The sequence below is a fragment of the Aquarana catesbeiana genome, linkage group LG13 (assembly GCF_042186555.1).
Source record: "Aquarana catesbeiana isolate 2022-GZ linkage group LG13, ASM4218655v1, whole genome shotgun sequence".
NCBI lineage: Eukaryota > Metazoa > Chordata > Amphibia > Anura > Ranidae > Aquarana > Aquarana catesbeiana.
The window spans coordinates 235203363-235225928 of record NC_133336.1 but is presented as its reverse complement, the minus strand read 5'-3'; the positions used below and the strand labels follow the sequence as shown (position 1 = coordinate 235225928).

Below are 22566 nucleotides of genomic sequence, written 5' to 3'. Positions count from 1 at the left end.
TGGGGATGACTCGGGGACAGTTGTTAGGTGGGTGTGGGATAGGCTTCCCTGAATAAATGAGTTTTCAGGGATCTCCTAAAGGTGAACAGGTTAGGGGCTGATCTGACATACTGGGGCAGGGAGTTCCAAAGGATGGGAGAGGCTCTGGAGAAGTCCTGAAGGCGAGCATGAGAGGAGGTAACAAGGGAGCTAGAGAGCAGGAGGTCCTGGGAGGAGCGGAGGGGACGATTTGGGCGATATCTGCAGATGAGGTTGGTGATGTAGATGGGGGCGATGTTGTGAATGGCCTTGTAGGTTATGGTTAGCATTTTGAATTTTACACAGTGGGGTAGGGGAAGCCAGTGAAGGGATTGGCAGAGAGGGGTGGCAATCACGGATCGATTAGTGAGGTGTATTAGTCTAGCAGCAGCATTCATAATAGACTGAAGGGGGGATAGCCTGCTTAAGGGTAGGCCATTAAGGAGAGAGTTTCAGTAGTCAAGGCGGGAAATAATCAAGGAGTGAATACGTTGCTTTGTGGTGTCATTAGTAAGAAAGGGTCAAATTCTGGAGATGTTGCGGAGGTTAAGGCGGCAGGATTTAGCCAGTGATTGGATATGGGGCTGAAGGAGAGTTCAGAGTTAAGGATTACACTCAGCACCCTGGCATATGCGGAGGGACCAATGGTTGTGTTGTTGATATTAATGGTGAAGTCACGGGGGGGGGGGGGGGCCGTGAAGGAGGAACTATAACAAGCTCAGTTTTAGAAAGATTAAGTTTGAGGAAGTGGTGTGACATCCATACCGATATGTCATTCAGTAAGTTTGAGATCCGTGAGGAGAGAGTGGGGGTGAGTTGAGGAGTGGAGAGATAGATCTGTGTGTCATCGGCATAGAGGTGGTATTGGAAGAAATGGGAGGTTATCAACTGGCCCAGGGAAGAGTAATAATAGTAATAATAATAATAATAGTAATAATAATAATTTTAAGGGTTCCTCTAGATTAAAAAGGCTGAGCTACAAAATATATACTTTAAAAGAAACTTATCTTTCAGCATCCTTATCAATATAAATTTCTGAAAGCAAAGCATAAATAAAGTGTATGTGTAACCCAAAGGTTTTTTTAGTTTTGGATAATGTAGCAAGAATTAAAATCCTCAGTTTATATTTTCCTGTCTGTGTCCCCATTGGAAGATTTAATTTCACTTCCTGTCTCTGAGACACAACAGGAACTGAAAAGATATTTCTACACAGTAAAGGGAAATTCCCTCTCAGATAGCTGCAGCTGGAACAGGTGTCCCCATTGAAAGATTACAATTTTGCAGGTGGTCACAACTGTAAAATTTGGGATTTCCCATCACTCTCGATCTCAGTGACAATGGCCACCAGGACAAAAGAGCAAGTGGATCTCCTTGATGGAGACACCGATAACAACTTAGCAGAGGGACTAAATACAGGATTTATTTTTTATTCCACAATGCTTTACTCGCCACTTGTTCTCCAATAGCTAAGGAGCTCCAGATATGAAGCTGGTGATCCCCACATCAATAGGATTTAGCAACCACAAAGACTAACATAACTTCTCCACACAGCATATTATGTCACATTGGTGATTACTCATAGACCAGATTCTAGTGCAGGTTTTCACAACCAGGGTTCCTCCAGAGGTTTCTAGGGATTCCTTCAGTAAAGAACAACTTCTGCAACTCAGATAAGTAATCACTGACAATAATGATCCTTTTTTTTATAAATCTATAAGGAGGGCATTCTTCCCACAGACCACCAATGTAAGGAGCATTCTTCCCACAGACCACCAATGTAAGGAACATTCTTCCCACAGACCACCAATGTAAGGAGCATTCTTCCCACTGATCACCAACGTAAGGGACATTCTTCTCCCTGACCACTAATGTAAGGAACATTCTTCCCACAGACCACCGATGTAAGGAACATTCTTCCCACTGACCACCAATGTAAGGAACATTCTTCCCCCTGACCATCAATGAAAGGAGCATTCTTCCCACTGACCACCAATGTGAGAAGTATTCTTCCCATTGACCACCAATATAAGGGACATTCTTCCCACTGACCACCACAATAATGTGCCAATGCCTGTAGATATAAATATCAGGTTCCCTAAGCATGAAAAATTATTTCAAGGGTCACTCCATGCTAAAAAGGTTTAAAGTGTTAAAAATGTCTTTATTTAGTCCCTTTGCTCTGTATTTTATTAGAAATATTGGGCTCTGTTCCAAAGAAACGTTTCCAATTATTGAGTAGGTAGACACTTGCCCTCTAATAACAATTTAAACCTTCTAAACTTTCCTATAGAAATACTTTACCTAAAACAAAATGTACAAAAAAATTATTTTAACACAGTAACATAACAGAAAATTGCTTTATGAGAAAAACCCAGCCCTTCCTTCCTTCCTTTTGTGGTGAAGAAGAAAGTAACAAGGACAGATCACCCTCTCCACTATCTCACATCAGCTGCATCGCTCCAGTGATACATCACGGAACTTCTAGATGGCTTCCATCTGTCATCCACGGTAACTTATCTGGTAACATCGCTCCAGTGTTACATCACAGAACTTCTACAGGGCTTCCATCTGTCATCCACGGTAACTTATCTGGTAAGACAAAGGGCATTGCACTGGATTTTGGTAACCATAGGCGCATGTTCATGGAAACTCCCCATCAATATTCTACATGGGCAATATTAGTTTAATATAATATTCGTACATTATTTTTGTGTTTTTCAGCAAAGATCCTTGTAACCAGTGACATCAAAGATGGAGCAACCATCAGAAGAAAATGATGAAGGTCAGTTTAACCACCATCCAACACCGTGCACCTCTAGTATTTTCTAAAGGAGTGCAAAGTGGTGCAAAATACTACTTTTATTGTTTTGGGCAAGTGAAGCAGGACATCAGGTCAGTGACACCAAATCCTTGGGTCTTCACTAGTAATCAGAAGACCATCTGTTTAAAAGTAGATCTAAACCCTAATATTGATAACATGTAGTTTGATAAAACACTGCTGTACTCATTACCTTGACATCACCTTCCTGAGCTTCCTTCCTCTTTCCTGTAGTGATCGTTTGCAAACCACAGATACATCTTCATGAACCATGTAGTCAGAGTTCAGCTACAACTAAGGGTTACGGTTTTGGCATGTGGTTTCTTTGAGATGCTCAAAATGCAGCATTCATTTGTTTTTAACCATCTGTTCTTGGAGCTTTTAATTGCAGCACGTTGCGTTAATTTTAAAGAAATATAAAAAAAAATTTAAAAATTGAGTAACTAGGACTATGATACACGCCAAAGTCGAAGCGGTCCTTTTGATAGGGTCCAAAAGTACGAACGTTTGTGGAAACCTTGGGTTGATCATTACCTCCCTGCTGACTTTGATAACCCCTTGCTCTCCCCTTAAATGACTTCCACCCCCCAACATTGGGTCTTAACTAAAACAACCGATAGCTTTAGGCTCCCTAAACTCCTTTCATCCAACCCAGTGTCTACCTCTACTTCCTGCTATTGCTCCTGTCCTTTCCTCCTTCCCCCCTTTTTATATTTCCCCTCCCCGTCGCTATCCTTCTTAAAGCTTACCTTTCGCTCTTGTGGGTCCTCCCTAATAACATTGTCACGCCTGATTGTCTAATACCAATCACGTTATGTTTGTCTCATTATTCCCGAGTCCTAATGGGACCCTTCCCCCTATTCCTGGGTCTTCTACACTTTGATCTCCTGCACTGTTACAGAATAGCCCCACCTGGGGTACCCCATCGATAGACAGCATCTATTGGCACTAAACTCAACTCTCCCTAAAGTCGCACAATATCAATGTAAACTTGTCCATGCTGTGCACCCTCTGATCTTCATATTTACCTATTACATTTACGCTATGTTGTTATGGGCTATGCCCCTGTTACTGTACTGTATTGTTGCATGTTTTGTCCTACCCCTGTTCCAAAGGGACGACTCACATTTTTCTCTCTTCTGTGTAAGCTATGTAAACTTTGTTCCTTTTCATCAATAAAATATTTGAACAAGAAATATAAAAAAAAAAAAAATTGGAAGAAAAGTGTGCACCTGAACCCCCTTTGAACATTATATCACTCACAATCAATGCACTCTTCTATCCCCATATATAAAATTTAGGCACACATCAGTAAGGCTTATTATCTCTGATTAAAACTCTCCTGCCACTGGGCCATTTTTACACTGCTGTATCTTAATCTTTTATCTTTTCTTTTTTTTTTTGCCGTATCTTTATTTTTTACACTGCTGTATCTTACATGGCTGCAGTATCTTAATCCTCGTAGTAAAACCCAAGCTTGTGCTCTATGTCTCTAGTAAATTTGGACCCAAAATTCCTATTTAAAACTTTGCTGCAGCTGGCTAATTTTTAACTGCTGCATCGCCTATGGACTCTTAATTCTTGTAGTAAAAGACCTGCCTGTACTCTTTGCTTCCAGTACATTTTGGCCTATTCTTTTTCATTGAAAAATGTCCTGCTGCTGGACAATTTTACACAGTTGTAAAGTCAGCTGTGTCTCAGTATCCTAATTCATTTCTACATGCACTTGCTCCAATATCAGCTGCACATCATTCCTATGGATCGCCTTCCTGAGAGTGATTATTTCTGTATAATATGTGATGGTATGGCTGCTTGTAGTCACCACATAAGAAACCAATGTGACAGGCAGGGTGACAACACAGAAGCCCAGTTGGGAGACAGTTGTCACCCCAGAACAGGAAGTGCCTGAACAAGGACCTTCACGTCAAAATCACAGAATATTTTTTTAATGAAAGCTGCACATTTAAAAAGTTTAAAAAACACTGTTTTTAAACTTTTTAAATGACAAGTAGTTTATGTTAGATTTAAAAGGGTTGTAAAGTCAGAAGGTTTTTAATCTTAATGCATTATATGCTAAAAATACTGTAGCTGCCAACTTTTAACCATTTTAGGCTCCCACGGCACAGTGACGTACCCATACATCGCTGCCTTCTACCACCCTCCGCCAACTCCCGCTTTGTCTAATATTTTTGTCAGCAAGGCCCGGCTAATGACTTATGGTTAGGACCTGCTGATTGGCTGTGTCCAATCACCGCCCAGATCTCTGTGTTTGCAAACACACAGGGCTCTGTACAGAGGGAACGATCTGTGTCTGTTTCTTCTCCCACAGTAAAAAGCAGCACACATTACACAAATTAACACTTGTTAGGCACACATTTAACCCCTTGATTACCCTTAGAAGTTAACCCCTTCCCAGCCAGTGCCACTAGTACAGTGACAGTGTATATTATTATCACTGATCACTGTATTAGTGTCACTGATGATGTCATTGTCAGTTAGCGTCAGATTGCTATCTGAGTATCACAGCCACAATATAAGACACTATCACAGTCTCACTATAAGTCGCTGATCACCGCCATTACTAGTATAAAAAAATAAATAAAAATTCCAGTATATTCCCCATAGTTTGTAGACACTATAACTTTCACATAAACCAATCAATATACACTTATTGTATTTTTTAAATTTTTTTATGAAAGACATGTAGCAGAATGCATTTTGGCCTAAATTTATGAAGAAAATAGATTTTTAATTTTTTTATTGGATATGTTTTATAGCTTAAAGAAAAAACAATATATTGTTTCTTTTTTCATTTACATAATAAAAAAAACACAAAATAGAAAGCTTTATTTGTGTAAAAAAAAAAAAAAATGAAAATTGGGGTACAGCATTGCATGATCGCACAATTACCAGTTAAAGTAGCACAGTGCTTAATAGCAAAACAATGCCCTGACCGGAGCTCAAGCGCTTAATAAACAAGCACTTTCCAGCCCAGGGACCCAGCATTGTCTTCACCTGAGCTGGTTCTTTGCTGGTCTCCGGGTCCCTGGTGCCGTTGAGGGAATCTGGCTGTGACTTCCTGCTGTTTCACAACTGGCTCCCCACTGTGCATGAATGAGATGTTCTGCACTTTCAGACTGGTCCCGCAGCCTCCTGGGACATATGATGTGTCCCAGGAGGTTGCGGGCGGGAGGAACTGGGGCACACTTTTTACTATTCGCGTCTAGGCCAGAAAAGTGGAAGTGGGAGTAGGTACTTGTCAGAAAAAGGTACCCCCTCCCCCAAAACAAAACCTTCCAATAGTGGTAAAGGAGGGGGCGAAGAGAAGGATAAGCAGAAATTTCACTTTTAAATGAAGTTCCTTCTTAACTGATCCACCAAAACATTTTTTGTGCCTACCTAACTGGCCTGTGGTGACCTTGCAATGGGTTGCTTGCGCTATTAAAGGCCTGGACTGCCACGCTAAACTGAACACCAGACACAAATACACAAATCAATGCAGCTCTTTATTCATTAACCACTTCAGCCCCGGAAGGATTTACCCCCTTCCTGACCAAGCCCTTTCTTGCGATTCGACACTGCGTCGCTTTAACTGACAATTGCGCGGTCGTGCGACATTGTACCCTAACAAAATTGACGTTCTTTTTTTCCCCACAAATAGAGCTTTCTTTTAGTGGTATTTGATCACCTCTGCTGTTTTTGTTTTTTGCGCTATAAACAAAAAAATAGCGAACATTTTGAAAAAAAAAAAAGCAATATTTTTTACTTTTTGCTATAATAAATATCCCAAAAATATATATAAAAAAAAATTTCTCCCTTAGTTTAGGCCAATATGTATTCTAGATACTTTTGGTAAAAAAAAATTGCAATAAGCGCATATTGATTGGTTTGCGCAAAAGTTATCGCGTCTACGAAATAGGGGATAGATTTTTGGCATTTTTATTATTATTTTCTTTTTATTAGTAATGGTGGCGATCTGCGATTTTCAATGTGACTGGGGCATTGCGGATCGGAGACTTTTGACACTATTTTGGGACCATTGGCATTTATACAGCGATCAGTGCTATAAAAATGCACTGATTACTGTGTAAATGTCACTGGCAGGGAAAGGGTTAAACACTAGGGGGCGATCAAGGGGTTAAGTGTGTTCCCTGGGCGTGTTCTAACTGTAGGGGGGATGGGCTCACTAGAACATGGCAGAGATCACTGCTCCCGATCACTGGGAGCAGTAGATCCCTGTCATGTTGCTAGGCAGAACAGGGAAATGCCTTGTTTACATAGGCATCTCCCCGTTCTGCCTCTCCGTGTCAAGATCGCGGACCACCGGCGGACATCGAGTCGGCGGGGCCCGCAGGCACGCTCGCGCGGTGCGCACGTGCCCACTAGTCGCCGATGACGCAGCGGCGTTTGGGTACGTTGTTTTGCGCACCCGTGCCACTTTGCCGACGTATATCGGCGTGAGCTGGTCGGCAAGTGGTTAATACATCATTATTTCCATACTTCATAGTTTAAATATTTTCTAAACGTTGTGTATTTTTCTCAAACTTGCTTGTAATGCTGCCAACGTGGCATTGTTTATGAGCAGCAAGGTCCCAGTGAAATGAAACTGCTGCATTCTTCAAGCTTAACCATCACCCGGTCAAGTAAGGCAAACAAGAGAATGCAGAAGTTTCGTTTTACTGGAATTTTGTTGAACTTTCCAGGACCAGTCAAGGTCTGAAAGCCACAGTCTTTGAAGTGTGAGATATGTACAGCTGGCTCTCTTGCAGCACAACCGCAACTGGTATCTAATGTTTATAAGTACTTCTGTGGATGGGATGGGATGGGATGGGGTTCGGGTTTGTCGCTACTATGGGGATTGAGGTGAATCTTTCAAGATTCACGATTCAAGATTGGTGGTCCCAGCAAATTTATGTGCAGATTCTAACAGGAGAATGTTGTTTTTATAACCATAATTGTACTACATGGCCTTTAAACTATGTCCTGCTGCTGGCCAATTTTACACAGCTGTATCCTCTGCAGTATCTTAATCCTTGTAGTAAAGCCCAAGCTTGTGCTCTTTGTCTCTAGTAAATTAGGGTCTAAATGGCTATTTAAATGTTCCTGATGTTAGCTAATTGTAAACTGCTGTATCATCTATCGTCTCTTAACTCTTGTAGTAAAAGACCCGAGTCTGGCAATATGAACTTGGTGTGTAATTTAACATGTTCTCACTTCAAGTCCAAGCATTAGTCCATGTAAGGATAAATAAGGTGCTGAAAGTGTAGAAGGCAGCCAGTCCATACAAGCTAGAAGGACCTCTGGCACAAGTCAAGAAAAAAGGACGGCGCCCTCTAAATGCAGCGTTTTTTACAACAAATTTATTATAGTGGATTAAAAACACTCACATTTGGGCAGATAATTTCCAGAATATTAGGCAGTAGCATATGTTCATCCGCATGTTCACAAGTGATAGGAGTATCACGGGCCGGTGGAGGGTGTCCTGAGTCTTGAGTCCTGTGGCTTTCCGGCGGTGCTGTGGGTACTCAGCGCTTCCGGGTAGCTGGGACACAGAAGAGGGATGCTCCGTGATGTGCCTCGTTGTACTGGTGTCCTCACTTCCGGGAACGGGGTCAGGCGGGCGGTGCTTCGCGTTCGGAGCATGTGTGCTCCTTTATCAGGCTATCGCATCCCAGCTACCCGGAGGTGCTGAGTACCCACAGCACCGCCGGAAAGCCACAGGACTCAAGACTCAGGACACCCTCCACCGGCCCTTGATACTCCTATCACTTGGGAACATGCGGATGAACATATGCTGCTGCCTAATATGCTGGAAATTATCTGCCCAAATGTGAGTGTTTTTAATCCACTATAATAAATTTGTTGTAAAACACGCTGCATTTAGGGGGCGCCGTCCTTTTTTCCAGAACACATCGGTATTTTCTTTCATTAAAAAAAGTCCTGCCGTTGGCCAATTTTAAAGGGGTTGTAAACCCTTATGGTTTTTCGCCTTAATGCATTCTATGCATTAAGGTGAAAAACCTCCTGTGATACAGCAGCCCCCCAGACACCCCCGTTTTACTTACCTGAACCCGGTCTTTCCTGCAACAGGGACGAGCACACCAGCTCCAGCCGGGGGGGTTTTGGGTACTGATTGGATAGATTGATAGCAGTGCAGCCATTGGCTCCCGCTGCTGTCAATCAAATCCAATAATGCGGGAGCCGAGGGCCCGGGCCGAGATCTGCTGTCTGTGTCAATGGACGCAGCAGCAGGACACGGGAGCGCATACACACGAGTGCCCCCGAGGGAGAGCGACTCTCCAATGGGGCACTCGAGAAGAGGAGGAGCCAGGAGTGCCGCTGAGGGACCCCAGAAGAGGAGGATCGGGGCTACTCTGTGCAAAACCAACTGTATGACATGTTTTTTTTTAAAACAAACCTTTACATATCCTTTAAATGGCAACTGTCTCTTAATTCTTGTAGTAAAACAGTTGCCTGTAGCCTTTGGGGTTGATGTACTAAAGGCAAAAGGGCTGTTCACTTTGCAAGGAAAGTGTCACTAGAGATTAGTGAATAAGGTGAAGCTTTGCTGATATTTATCATCCAATCATGTGTGAGTAAAAATTATGCTCTTATATTTTCTATACAAGTTATTAGGTATTCTTTGCAAAGTGAAACTTCACCACCTTTACTAAACTCTGGGGCATATGCCATTTCAAAGTGCAACTTCCCTTGCAAAGTGAACCTATTTGTCTTTAGTAAACCAACCCACTTGTCTCTAGTACATTTTTGTCCTATTCTATTTCATCAAAAATGTTGAGGTTTGCTACTTTAAATTTTGTTATCCAAGCATGCAGCCTGGGTAGCCAGAAAAGAAGGGCATGAAGCCTGTGACCCCCACCCGTCTACAACATTGGGTGGATACCTTACAACGGGGGGGCAATAATGCGGAACAAGGGCCTCTTCCCCACCTCCGGTTCCCCAAGAAGGAGGTGGGGGCAGGGGTGTTGCTAGGTTTACAAATGATCTGGGGCTAGAGCCCACAGCAACGAAGTAAAGAAAGTCGCTTGGGCAGGCATACACATGTATATAATATACGTGTGTGTGTGTGTATATATATATATATATATATATATATATATATATATATATATATAAAATATATACTGTATATTACATATATTATCATTACATCAGGGTTCCCAGAGAGCCCCTCCTTACCTCAGAGTCCCCAGAAAGCCGCTCCTTACATCAGGGTCACCAGAGAGAGGGCAGGCAGTGAGAGATGATGTCATCTCTCTCCTGCCCATGGCTGCACAGTGAGAGCAGAGCAGCGGTGATGCAGGGCGGGTGGTGAGAGATGATGTCATCTCTTCGCTCTCTTGCCCGCCCAGCTCTCCCGTGCTGCCTGCCTACTCTCTGGTGCTGCCCGCTGCACTCGCGGCCCGGCTGCAGAGAGGCCACGACCACGTCCATCTCTGAGAGACTCAGGGCTATGGGCCCCAGATTCGGGGCTATAGCCCCAAAAGCCACCCCCTAGCAACGCCCCTGGGTGGGGCTAATATGGCGGAATCTATAGTAGAATCTGGAAGCTCCTCATATTCAGAAAGTAATTTACCCCAGTACTCATTCCCCTATGAGGGAGCTTCCAGAATCCACTATGGGTCCCCCCATATTTTTTCCACCTCCCACTTAGGGCACGGGGGGTGGGGAAGAGGCATTTATGCCTTCACAAGCCTCCCTCTTTGCAATGAGGGGTGTACACTTGCTTCCCTCCTTTTTTTGGCCATCCAGGCTGAAAGCTTGGATAAGGATCTGGTGGGAATATTAAGGGGAACCTCAGGCATTCCCTAAGCATGTTATTTTATGGGTTTCTATGTTTCAAATGTTTAATAGTCGCATTAAAAGACCCTCACTGGGTTGCATAGTATTTTGTAAATTTATTTTGCATTGGTACATGTGCTTCACGGCAGTGCCCAGCTTCCAATGGCTTTTTTGAAAATAGTTTGCCTATTATTCCTAAATGTTGCCAGAATTTACTAACGGGATTTACCTCCCAATGAGGTTCGCTGCTAAATTTGGGCTCTTGAATTGTAAGCAGGGTTCGTGGAACCCTTAGCAAGCCAAACCTGGGTAGATTTGCTCATCCCTACCTCTAACCACCAGCCCTATATGTCCTCACCAAGGACTGGTGATATTTTTGTTTTAGATCTATGCTCTTTCTCATTGTAACTTCATATTGTGCTTCACAGATAACCTCCAGAAGTTCAGTCAAAAACTTAATGGTTATAAAATGCACGAACTGCGGATGATGTATGAATATTTCAGAGATGATCTGATCTATATTGTCCAGATCTTGAACACTCACAGCTTTCTGGCAGAGTTGAAATCTCGAAATGTTCCTAATGTGGAGGTATGAAAAAGTTATTGAAGGTTCCAATCTACTAAAGTGTGTGTAATCCCAAATTCTAGATTCCAATCTACTAAAGTGTGTATAATCCCAAATTCTAGATTCCAACCTACTAAAGTGTGTGTAATCCCAAATTCTATTTTTCGTTATGTTTAGCATCATGTCTTGTAGTGTTTATTTTTTTTAAGCAATTCCTGTACTGTCAATCTATTGCAAAGTTTCCTACCTGTTGATTTGGGCAGTAACAGCACATTCTGCAGGGTAACAACACTAAGCCATTTCCTCTCAAGTAGCAGAAGTGTTGTCAGCTTGCCATTTGCATTCCTTCAGTTGGCTGATACTAGGCAACTGAAGGAGCTACTTATCAGGCTTATCCAATAAGCAAACCAAAGGAGCTGCTTACCAGGTTTTTCAGACAGGCCAACTCAAGGAGCTACCTATCATGTCTATCCAATAGGCAAACCAAAGGAGCTGTCTACCAGGTCTATCAGATAGGCCAACTGAAGGAGCTACCTATCATGTCTATCCAATAGGCAAACCAAAGGAGCTACCTACCAAGTTTATCAGATAGGCCAACTGAAGGAATTGCCTGTCAGGTCTATCAGGTTGGCCAACTCAAGGAGCTACCTATCATGTCTATCCAATAGGCAAACCAAAGGAGCTGTTTACCAGGTCTATCAGATAGGCCAACTGAAGGAGCTGCCTATCAGGTCTACCCGACTGGGAAGCCACAGGAGCTGCCTACCAGGTTTATCAGATAAGCCAACTGAAGGAATTGCCTGTCAGGTCTATTAGGTTGGCCAACTGAAGGAGCTTCATGGTTGGACAATGCTGTTGCTAATTTTAAGATAGTGGTTTAGTGGGGTTTCTTATACTTTAATGTTCTTCTTCAGAAAATAAAAACTGGTGATGACACCCCATGTGCAACCCCAAGGTCAGAATCTTCAAAGAATTGCCTTGATTCCAGGATGTAGCCAGACCTAGGGAAGATAGGCCTGGTGTGGTCTTAATTTGGCTGTGGTTTGGCAGTCTATGCAGTGCTGAGGTGGATTCAATAGTGTTGTACAACCTTGAGTATTTGTGTTTGATCTCCAACTGCATACTCCAGGTTTTGGGCCTATCCCCTTAATTGCCATGTCTGCCAAGTGGATGGTAATGTTATGTAAACAATTGGTAGACCACTTGTGTTTCCTATGCAAAAGCGGCAGCAGAGACTTGCAACAATAACTAAATTGTAGCTAAATGGTGACTTGTATCATTGGCTAAATGTTAAATACATATGGGCAATCTGGTGGTGTACTGCTAAAATACAGTAGCTTTTGGTCACCTATACTATTCATTAAAATGATTCTAGCACTTTTCCCAGTAGGACCAAAGTGACAGGTTCTCTTGTAAGAAAAATTTCTGCTCCCACTGATACCCACTTCCTTCGCGCCCCCAGCTAATCCAATTGGAAGTCCTAACCCTGTATAAGCTGTGTGTCAGATGGCCATAGAGCTTACACAGAGTTAACTATTTCCTTCACCTCGTCAGGTGACAAAGTTCAGGCCCAGCCACTGGCAGCTCTGACGTAAACACTGCATCCTGAGAGCAGCCCACATGCTCCTCCAACCCTGGAAGGATGTGGTAATAACAGGAAGCTCTGCCGGGAAACCGAGAAGTGGGGGAACATGCAGAAAGTTAAGTATCAGCCGGTGTAGAGTTTTTCTTTCAAGAGAACTCTAAATAGGCAAAATGGCAGGTTCTCTTTAAAGCCAAACTCCAGGCAGATATAAAACACCAATTCATTACAAGTATGTTTAAATGGACCCACATAAGTACCTGAATTGGACCTTTCTCACTCCCTGCACAACAGCACTCAAACTGGAAGTGGTAGGGGCTGCCCTGTGAGCCAATCAGGTGTGTTACAGTGAACATTTGCTAACTAAGAACATGATAGGAGTAGATATAGGTTTGAGATGACCTCACTAATCTTCTACTGCTGTTTTATCGTCCAATCACAGGCTGGGGATAGGGTGGTGATCAGGCTGTTTTGCCTCCTCACCAAACCACCTGTATTGCCTCCCCATCACCTTGGAGTAGAGTTTGGCCTGAGTTCAATGTACTTGCTTGTAGTTTCCATTCCATTATTTCACAGAATGTTCCACTGGTACATGGAACTAAAACTATCCAAGTTTGTAGACTAACCCAGCCATGTTTTCTTTTCTGAGACCTTGACTCCTCCTCCATTTCATCTCTGATGTCCTCGTGTTTTTACAGACTTACGAATCAATGAAAGAAAACCTTGGAGCCTCGGTGTTTTCAGTAAACTTGGTACAGGGTGTCTTTGAAGCAGGAAAAGAAGCTGTGATAGGATTCTTGGAATGTCTCTACAGTCTACAGACCAGTCACCCTCATCACAATTTACTTGCAGTACTTTGGGAAATCCAGAATGTTGAAAGTAAGGTATTATTATGAGCTAGTTTATATTATACTGTATGTATGATAAAATGTATCTCAAGCCACAACTTTTTCTTTTTTTAGTTTTGGAAGGAGTGGTGAGGAATTAGAACCTCTTTTTGGTTTATATTGCTGCCTGCATCCCTACTATAAACAGTATGCTCTGTGTTTGCTTTGGTGACCATTGCAACCAGGACTGAAAAAAGAGGGACATTCCAAAAATATTCAATTCTTTGAACAGGAATAGAGGGGAAATCATCCAACAGAGGCGCTTGTTTTGGTGACGACTGTTTAGGAGTCTTTCTTTGGATAGATTTCCTGTTGCATCTACAGAACAGGAAGTAGAGCACAATCTTTCTAATGAGATACGTTGCAATAATTGGTGTCTTTTATATCAGCCTGAAGTTCAGCTTTACCGATTCTGTAAGTGACTATTATTATAAAGGATTTATATAGTTCCAACAGTTTGGGTAGTGCTTTACAATATAAAGGGAGACAGTACAAATACAATACAATATTATAGGGTTAGAAGGGCTCTACTCATAAGAGCTTATAACCTAATATGGAGGGGCATAAGATACAAAAGGTAATAACTGTAAGGAATGAGCTGATGGAACAATTTAAAGTTCAGTTGTTAGGTGGAGGTGAAGAGATGAGTTTTCAGGGATCGCATTAAGGTATACAGAGTAGGAGATAGTAGATTGAGGTTGAGAGTTTCAGAGGATTGAGGTGGAGAGTTCCAAAGGATGAGAGAGGCTCTGGAGAAATCCTGGAGATGACCATGGGGGGAGGAGACAAGAGAGCAGAAGATCTTGGGAGGAGCAGAGGGGACAGTTTGGGTGATATATTAAGACAAGATTGATGATGTAGCGGGGGCCTAGGGTTGTGAATGGCGTATGTTGCTGTTAGTATTTTGTACTTTTTTTTCGTTCGGCAATGGGAAGCCAGTGGAGGGATTAGCAGAGAGGGCTAGCAGACACTGAATGGTTGGTAGGGTAGATGATTCTTGCAGGAGCATTTATGACTGAAGCGGGGATAGCCTATGGAGAGGTAGGCCAATGAGAAGGGAGTTGCAATAGTCAAGACGGTAGATAACAAAGCAATACTTGAGTAGCTTGGTGTGTGATTGACAATCATTACTGAAGTACGGTCAACACTAAGCTCCCAGTCTAACCCCTTCATGTCTGTAAATCTTTGGATAGTCCTGTGATTAACCTGTCAACCTTTTTTTTTTTTTGCGTATGATTTTGTCCTATTTAGTAAAGACATTGAAAGAACAAATAATAGTGGATGAAAACAGACACCCGCTGGATCCGGAAATAAATGGTGAGTGGTTCAGCGGCTACAATGATCGACAAATGATAAATGAATGAGTGAATAAATGGATGGATGAATGGTTTAATGGATAGAAAGGCCAAAAGAAAAGGGGATGGAGGTGGGAAGGGAAAGGGTAATGGTAAACTCCATTACTAACGTTGAATCTCTACGTTTTGCCTGTTGAAACAGCCTGTTATCGTAGGCTTTTGAAAAGTACATTAAACCAATTTTTTTTTTTGCATCCACCCTATCCTTTAGCATATTTTACCTCTTGTCTTATTAATATATTATAGCTGTATGGAAAAAAAAAAAAAGTTAAAGAAATATATAATCAATAAATAGTGCTCACCACAAGGATTTCAGAATTTTTATACATGCTAAAACAAAATTTACAGAAATAACATAATAGTAATAATAATTGCAATTACTACAATAATAATATAAATACAATAATAATAATATTTACAATAATAATATACAATAATAAGAAAGAAAGGAAAGTAATAAAATATAGATGACAATGATTCCAACAGTGATGACAGCAATAATGCATTTGTAATGAATGGAACTGTAATATTGCATTAATCTTAGAAATGCCCTTAAAAGTCCTTAAAGACAATTTTTTAGTCCATCAAGAAATCACACTTTTCTTTAATCATGAAGGATCTAGTGTTAATTTTGTCTTGGGGGTAGGCAATACCTACCTTAGCCTGTGACAGTTGTGGGGATAAGAAAATAAAATTGGAGGGGCACATGTAATATACTATTTTTAATATAAATAGTCAGGTAAATCTGAAATATTAGATAAAAAGGTTTAATATTTCCAGCCAGCAGAGGGGGATTTAGGCTCCTTTTCACATTTATCTGCATATTGTAAGCTGCTCTGTTGAAAAAAAAAAAGCTTCTTTACAGAGCATGGTAGGTCAAGCTTCAATTTAAACACACATTTGAATTAGAAGAGTTGTTCCCTAGCCCCACCTCAAACAGAGAGAGAGTCTGAAGGTAACTAGTTCCCGATATTCTCTCTCTCTCTTTAGAAAACACATTCTTTCACTTGTAACAGCTGCATCCTGCCCACCCTGTTGTTTTGTTTTGCCATCCCTAACTTCCAGCCACCCATGTAATGGGTTAAAGTACACCCACTTTGCCGCCACCAAGGTCCATAAAGACATGGATGAGCGAGTTTGGGGTGAAGGAACTTGACTGACCTGCACAGAGTCCTGACCTCAACCGGATAGAACACCTTTGAAATGAATTAGAGTGGAGACTGTGAGCCAGGCCTTCTCATCCAACATCAGTGCCTGACCTCACAAATGTGCTCCCGGAAGACTGGTCAAACGTTCCCATAGACACACTCCTAAACCTTGTGGACAGCCTTCCCAGAAGAGTTGAAGCTATTATAGCTACAAAGAGAGGGTGACAGTGTTAACATGATGGCCCAATTCTTCCTGCTCCATAGACATACAGACCTTGTTAAAAGCATGCTGGGGCTGGAAGGAAAGGGGTTAAAGCTTCTTTATTCCTGACCGACCATGTTTACACAGTAATCTGCCAAAGGAATGAAATACATAAGATACATACATGAGGATATAAACAAAAGCTTGGCTGGCATTTTAGTATGAAAATTAATTTACATCCCTGTATTTTGTGTATACAGAAATCCAAGATAAGCACAAGAAATATCTGCTGGATACGACTCAGTTTTTAGTGGAATGTAAGCCACCAGGAACTACCCTTAAGAGACAAGATTTTCCCATTTCAGAGCGTTTTGTCAATCTGGTTGTCGTGTCCACAGAGCAACTTAGACATCGTACTCAGCATGAGCTAATAGAGATTGGGGAAAAACATGAAAGCTACTTGTGTAAGACTCAAAGAGCATTGGAGCGTGTTTCTCCCAAAAGGCTCTTCCGCTGGTGCCGTCAAATAAAACAAGTCCCGAATGTGATCATGATCAGCGGTGTACCGGGAATAGGGAAGACCACCCTAATGCAGAAGTTTGTCTTTGATTGGGTGAGGGGAGAGCTCTATCAGAGATTTTCTTTTGTCTTCTTCTTCAAATTCCGGGAGCTCAACCGACTGGAAGAAGTCAGCTTGGAGGAGATGATCCTTCAACAGTATCCACATCTAAGTTCTCAGCTTGAAAATATCTTAAAAGCCCCAGAACAGCTTTTATTTATCTTTGATGGCTTAGATGAAAGTCGCCACCAATTGGACTTTGAATCCAGACCTCCGAACACCAACACAAAGCAGAAGCAAGGCCTTGGTGAGATCTTGGTTAACTTGTTGAGGCAATCCCTTCTTAAGGGTTGCTCTGTGTTGGTAACCAGTAGACCAGCAAAATTGGTCTCAATTGATCCTCACATATTTCAGCTATTTTGTGAGATCATGGGATTTTTTCATGAAGAAAGGAAGATGTACTTTGAGCAATTTTTTGTTGATGATAAAAAGTTGGCCGAACGGTCTTTTAACCATGTGAGGGATAATGAAGCTCTGTATACTTTTTGTTACATCCCGTCATATTGCTGGATCATCTGCACAGTGTTATCGATGTGTTTCAAATCTCAACAAACAAATTGCAATCAGTCAGAATTATTTTTGCCAAAAACAGTGACGCAACTCTTCGTGATTTTCATCAGCAACATTCTGACCAACCATTCTCAGGAGACAGAGAGGGAGAAAGCCAAGAAACTCCTGATGGCTGTTGGATGGTTGGCAGAGTTTGGGGTGATGAACCGCCTCATTGTGTTTGAAGAACGAGATCTGGAATCACTTACTGTGGACACATCACTACATCTCTTAACAAGTTTTATGGTGGAATCCAAGCAACTTGCTTATGTAAACTATTCCTTCTTACATCTTACTGTTCAAGAGTTCATGGCTGCTTTGGTCCATCACGTTGACTATAAACCTGAAAAATTACAGGAAGCACTTAAAAAAGCCAAGTCAAAGTCATCTCGAGATGGACATGCTGAAATATTTCTTCGTTTTCTTTTTGGTCTGACTGATGGCTCTACCATGGCTCTTCTAAAACATTCTTCCCTCCACCAAGGCCCTTCTAAAATATTCACTTTCTCTGATGAAGCTTCCAGACACATCTTCACCTGGCTCCATCATGTCTCGCCACTAGTTAAGAAGACATCAAAGGATGCTTGGGAAAGGAGGGAGACTTTAAATATTTTCAACTACCTCTTTGAATCTCGAAATAAAGAACTAGTGTCAGAAATTCTTGGGCAAAACCTAAAAATGGATTTTTCAAGGTTCAACCTGTCCCCCCTTGACTGCACGGTGTTGGCTTACATTTTAAAATCATGCAAAGAACCTGAAAGCCTTGATCTTGAGAAATGTTTCCTTGAAACAGAATGCTGGGAGAGACTGTCCCCGGGTCTTCACGCAGTGCAGACACTTCGGTGGGTAAATTTTTTTTTATATTTGTAAGTAAAGTAGATAACTATCCATTTTAATGTGTGTTATTACAGTGGATCTAAACTCACCTCACCTTGCTCCTTTGCTGGCACCTGGCATCAATGGTGGCCCATCCATAAGGGGCGCAGGGGCGCCGCCCCCCTATTCCATGGGCCCGGCTCCTAATCTACATGTAGTATATTAGATAGAAATATGTGGCGCTACTCCATCAATCAGTAACAAATAAATAATCCGAAATCGCAGCTATAATGAACTGAGATGTAGGATGAAGTTGGCAAAGTGGGCTCCACCTCATATAATCAATGCCAGAAAAAATATTTAAAGCCTAGGAATAAATATCACCATACAGGAGTTAATCAAAGAAAGAATCAGTTCTGCAAATCTTTGATTAACTCCTGTATGGTGATATTTATTCCTAGGCTTTAAATATTTTTTCTGGCATTGATTATATGAGGTGGAGCCCACTTTGCCAACTTCATCCTACATCTCAGTTCATTATAGCTGCGATTTCGGATTATTTATTTGTTACTGATTGATGGAGTAGCGCCACATATTTCTATCTAATATTCTATCCTGGGGGAACTGAGTGGACCTATCTATGTTGGCAGCTCTCTATCGGGTATTTTACCGTCAGTTTCAAAGTTTTTTGTTCACATTGTGGTTTTTGCGCACTGGTTCTTATATATTTAATCTACATGTAGGGTGCCGGACGCATACATTTCAATGGAGTTTTTTTTTAAGCACATTATTAGAGCCTGAGGCACTAATTGTCTTAAAAAAAGGGTGGGCTCAGGGCGCAGAGCCCTGCGCCCTGAGCCCACCCAGTTGTGTGACAATAGCAAATTATTATTCGCTATTGTCTTCCTGATTCTCCTCTCCCCAATCTGCTCTCAGAACCCATTTCCTGTTTGTGCTGGGAGAGGAAGCCCTGGCTCTTTTTCGGCAAGCTCCTATGGTAAGGCCTCTGAACGCGACCATCCCCTACGGCCGGAGGGAGGTGTTGCAGTGGCTGTGGTGGCGGCGGTGCAAGTGAGGGGGCAGGTTCCCGGGGTTTGGGATCTACGGCCATCTTGATTGACTGTGCCGAAATGACGTAACTTCTGCACAATAGTTATGGGATGCCTACACGCATTTTTTTTACTTTTTCAGTTTAGTTCTGCTTTAAAAAAATACTAAACCCTAAGTTGGAGATTTGATTTTGGTAGAAGCCATTTTTTTGCATTATCCATTAACTTATTCTATTGTTGGCTCTGGTGTTGAGTCCTTTCCATTAGGAAACCTTAACTTGGGCCCCAATCACAGGTCAAGAAAGGGAGTCTTGGAAGGTCAAGCAAGGGAGCTGCATTCATTGAGATTGTGGAAGGGCAGCAGCTTTCATGTTAAAATGGTTTTGATTAGCTAAGAATTTAAAGAAGAACTATGGGCAAAACTTTTTTTTAATTTTAGATAGAGTAAGGGAGTGTTGTAACCCCTTACATTTTTTTTCTTCCCCATCTGTGTCCCATTTTGAAGATTTTCCTTCACTTCCTGTCCCATAGCCAAACAGGAAGTGATGGGAAATCCCTGCAAATTAAGGGCATTCCTTGGGGACCCCAGGTCACCATAACCAGTGTCCCCATTGGAACATTTCTTCTCTATTACTTTTCTGGGGACAACCCAAAATGTGGGGGTTTTCTTTTACTTTCAATGATAATGGTAAAAAGGACTAATAGACAGGGTGAATCTCCTTAATGTGGGGACACAGACAGCAATAAAAACTGACAGGGGCTCTAATGCTTCTCCACTCTATCTAAAACTAAATAATAAAAAAAAAAAGTGCCTTTAGTTATACTTTAAAAAATAACCAGTCCAATTTTTTTTCCTTTAGACTGGGGGGAAAATTTTGAATTTCTCTAATTTTACCTAGTTTTGTGTCCTCTGAGATCTCTGACTTGTTTGCTGTCCTGATGATACAGCAGCCATAAGCTGGTCAATATAAAAACATCTCCTCACTCTTCCAGCAAAAATGGTTTACAGAAGGTTCACACTACGCGGGCTGGTTGCGGGAATCACATCTGTTCCCGCACCCGCAACCACCTACAGCCAAAAGACCATGTGGTTTCCCTGCGTTTGCGTTTTTAAAAAAGTGCATGCACTTTTTTTGCGAAAAACGTAGGCACAGGAGCCCATTCAAATGAATAGGCTGTTGTGCCCTCGCAAACACGGGCACAAGTGTGAACAAATCATAATTGTTGTCGGCAGTAGCGGCTGGTGCTCAATATTTTGGGGAGGCGGCAAACCAGAGACGCGGGGGGGGGGGGGGGCGTTCCACACCGTGGGAGACAGACAGACGTGAAGACCTCCTTACCTTAGGAGGCAGATGCCTGGTATGACCGAGCCGGGGAGTGCTGGATGTGGCTGAGCCACTGCAGGTTAACCATCCCTGGAGATCTCACTCTGTGGCCGTTGCTTCTCCTCCCGGCCGAACAGGAAGTGGGTCCTGAGACTCCCTGGCCAATCGAGTCTCAGGAGCCGCTTCCTGATTGGCCGGGAGGATAATCAGGAAGACAATAGTGAATATTAACTCGCTATTGTTACACAATTGGGTGGGATTGGGGCGCAGTGCTCAGCGCCCCAAGCCCACCATTTTTTGAAACAAATTAGATGCTCGGGCTCTAATCATGTGCTTCTAAAAAAAAAACAACCCATTGCATGGGGGGGCCTTATGCACTGACCACCACTGGTGGCCGGTATCTCTGTAAAATATGGTTTCCTCTCTCGGTGACTCAACAGCAAGTGAGTGGTAATCTCCCCAACGTGTACACAATAAAACAAAGCAGATCCTTCAACTAGAGCCAAAACCGATTAGAAAAAAAAAGTTTTGGATGTAGTCTAATTTTGCATGTATTATATTTGCTAAAACCCAACTCCAGCCAAATTTTTTTTTATTCTTTTGGATAGTGTGGGGAAGGCATAGATCCCCTGTGTAGAAAGTAATGGGAGGTCTTTCCAATGGGACACAGACAACGACCAAGGTTTAGAACTCATGACAATGTTTTTATTGTTGTCCATGCCTTCCTGTCCTGATACAGCATCACAGGAAGAGAAATAAAGGGAGGTGGGGGCAAATATCTTAAATGGGGTCACATAAAAACCCAAGAAAAATTACTTACTTACTTACTCTTTCTAAAACGAAAAAATATTGACTTGGGTTTTAATTACTTACTTACTCTTTCTAAAACGAAAAAATATTGACTTGGATTTACATAGTTTATAAAGTTTAAAAAAAAAACACAGATCTATCCAGTGATGGACCAGTGATGGTTAAGCTTTGAATGTATGAATGTAGATCTGAATATTTAGAAGTAGAGTCCTAACACTGACATTTTTTTCTTCTACCTTAATAGACTGAATTTGAATGAACTGAAAGATGAAGACATCCATTCTATAGCTAAGGCGTTAGCTCATCCTGATTGCAGAATTCAGAATCTCAGGTAACCTACAACTTGGAGAATCTAAAATACTTTTGAAAAATTTGAATTGTGTGATATCTCCCTTCCTTCTACATCTTAGCACTGACTTGTCTCTCCTTAGATTTGGTTCAGTTAAAAAAAATATTGAGACGTTGGCCATAAGCATGCAGACTAAGGTCCCTAACGAAATCTATTGATTCCCCATCTATACCAAACAGCATGGGTGGACAAATCTCTCTTGCTGGTTATAGTATTTTGACAGCTGGCACCCATGGTTTTCAGAATACCCAAACAGTGGTTGCAACTGATTGGCTGCAGTTACTGCTCAGCCATCAATTTACCACTCGATTTTCAGACCAAAGGATGTGGGGCAGAGTGGTGCTGATAGCACCACCCATGGCTCGAATTTCAACTCAACTGGTTCCTTAGGAACCGGACAAAATTTGCTCTGTGTATAGTCAGCTTAGGGGCCCCAGTGCAGTGGTATGGCCTTACCAGGAAGAGAATAGCCCTGGTATTTGAGCTGTAAGTCATGTGCCTAGCCTCACTTCTGATCCTGAAGTTTTCCATGCAGCGTTAGAGTGAAATTAAAGTCAAATTATTTAAAAAAAATCCTCCTCTTCTCAGGTCCCCTGCCGGCGTTCCAGGCCCCTCCCTCCTGCTAAGTGCCCCCAGAGCAAGCAGCTTGCTATAGGGTCACCTGAGCAGGC

The 22566-nt window shown here is 42.1% G+C and overlaps 1 protein-coding gene across 3 annotated transcripts in view; it reads left to right on the top strand.

Moving 5' to 3' along the window:
- LOC141116972 (NACHT, LRR and PYD domains-containing protein 3-like) overlaps nt 1-22566 on the top strand; it is a 46512-nt gene that overhangs the window by 17584 nt on the left and 6362 nt on the right. For 2 of the 3 annotated variants that reach the window (XM_073609509.1, XM_073609508.1), the window contains exons 2-7: nt 2740-2800; nt 11068-11228; nt 13485-13665; nt 14925-14990; nt 16639-18388; nt 21791-21877. In XM_073609509.1, the coding sequence (XP_073465610.1) occupies nt 2770-2800; nt 11068-11228; nt 13485-13665; nt 14925-14990; nt 16639-18388; nt 21791-21877 (2276 nt within the window). In that variant the 5' untranslated portion in view covers nt 2740-2769. Of the gene's footprint in view, nt 1-1180; nt 2611-2739; nt 2801-11067; nt 11229-13484; nt 13666-14924; nt 14991-16638; nt 18389-21790; nt 21878-22566 lie in introns of those variants that run through there. The other variant, XM_073609507.1, reaches the window with a different exon arrangement.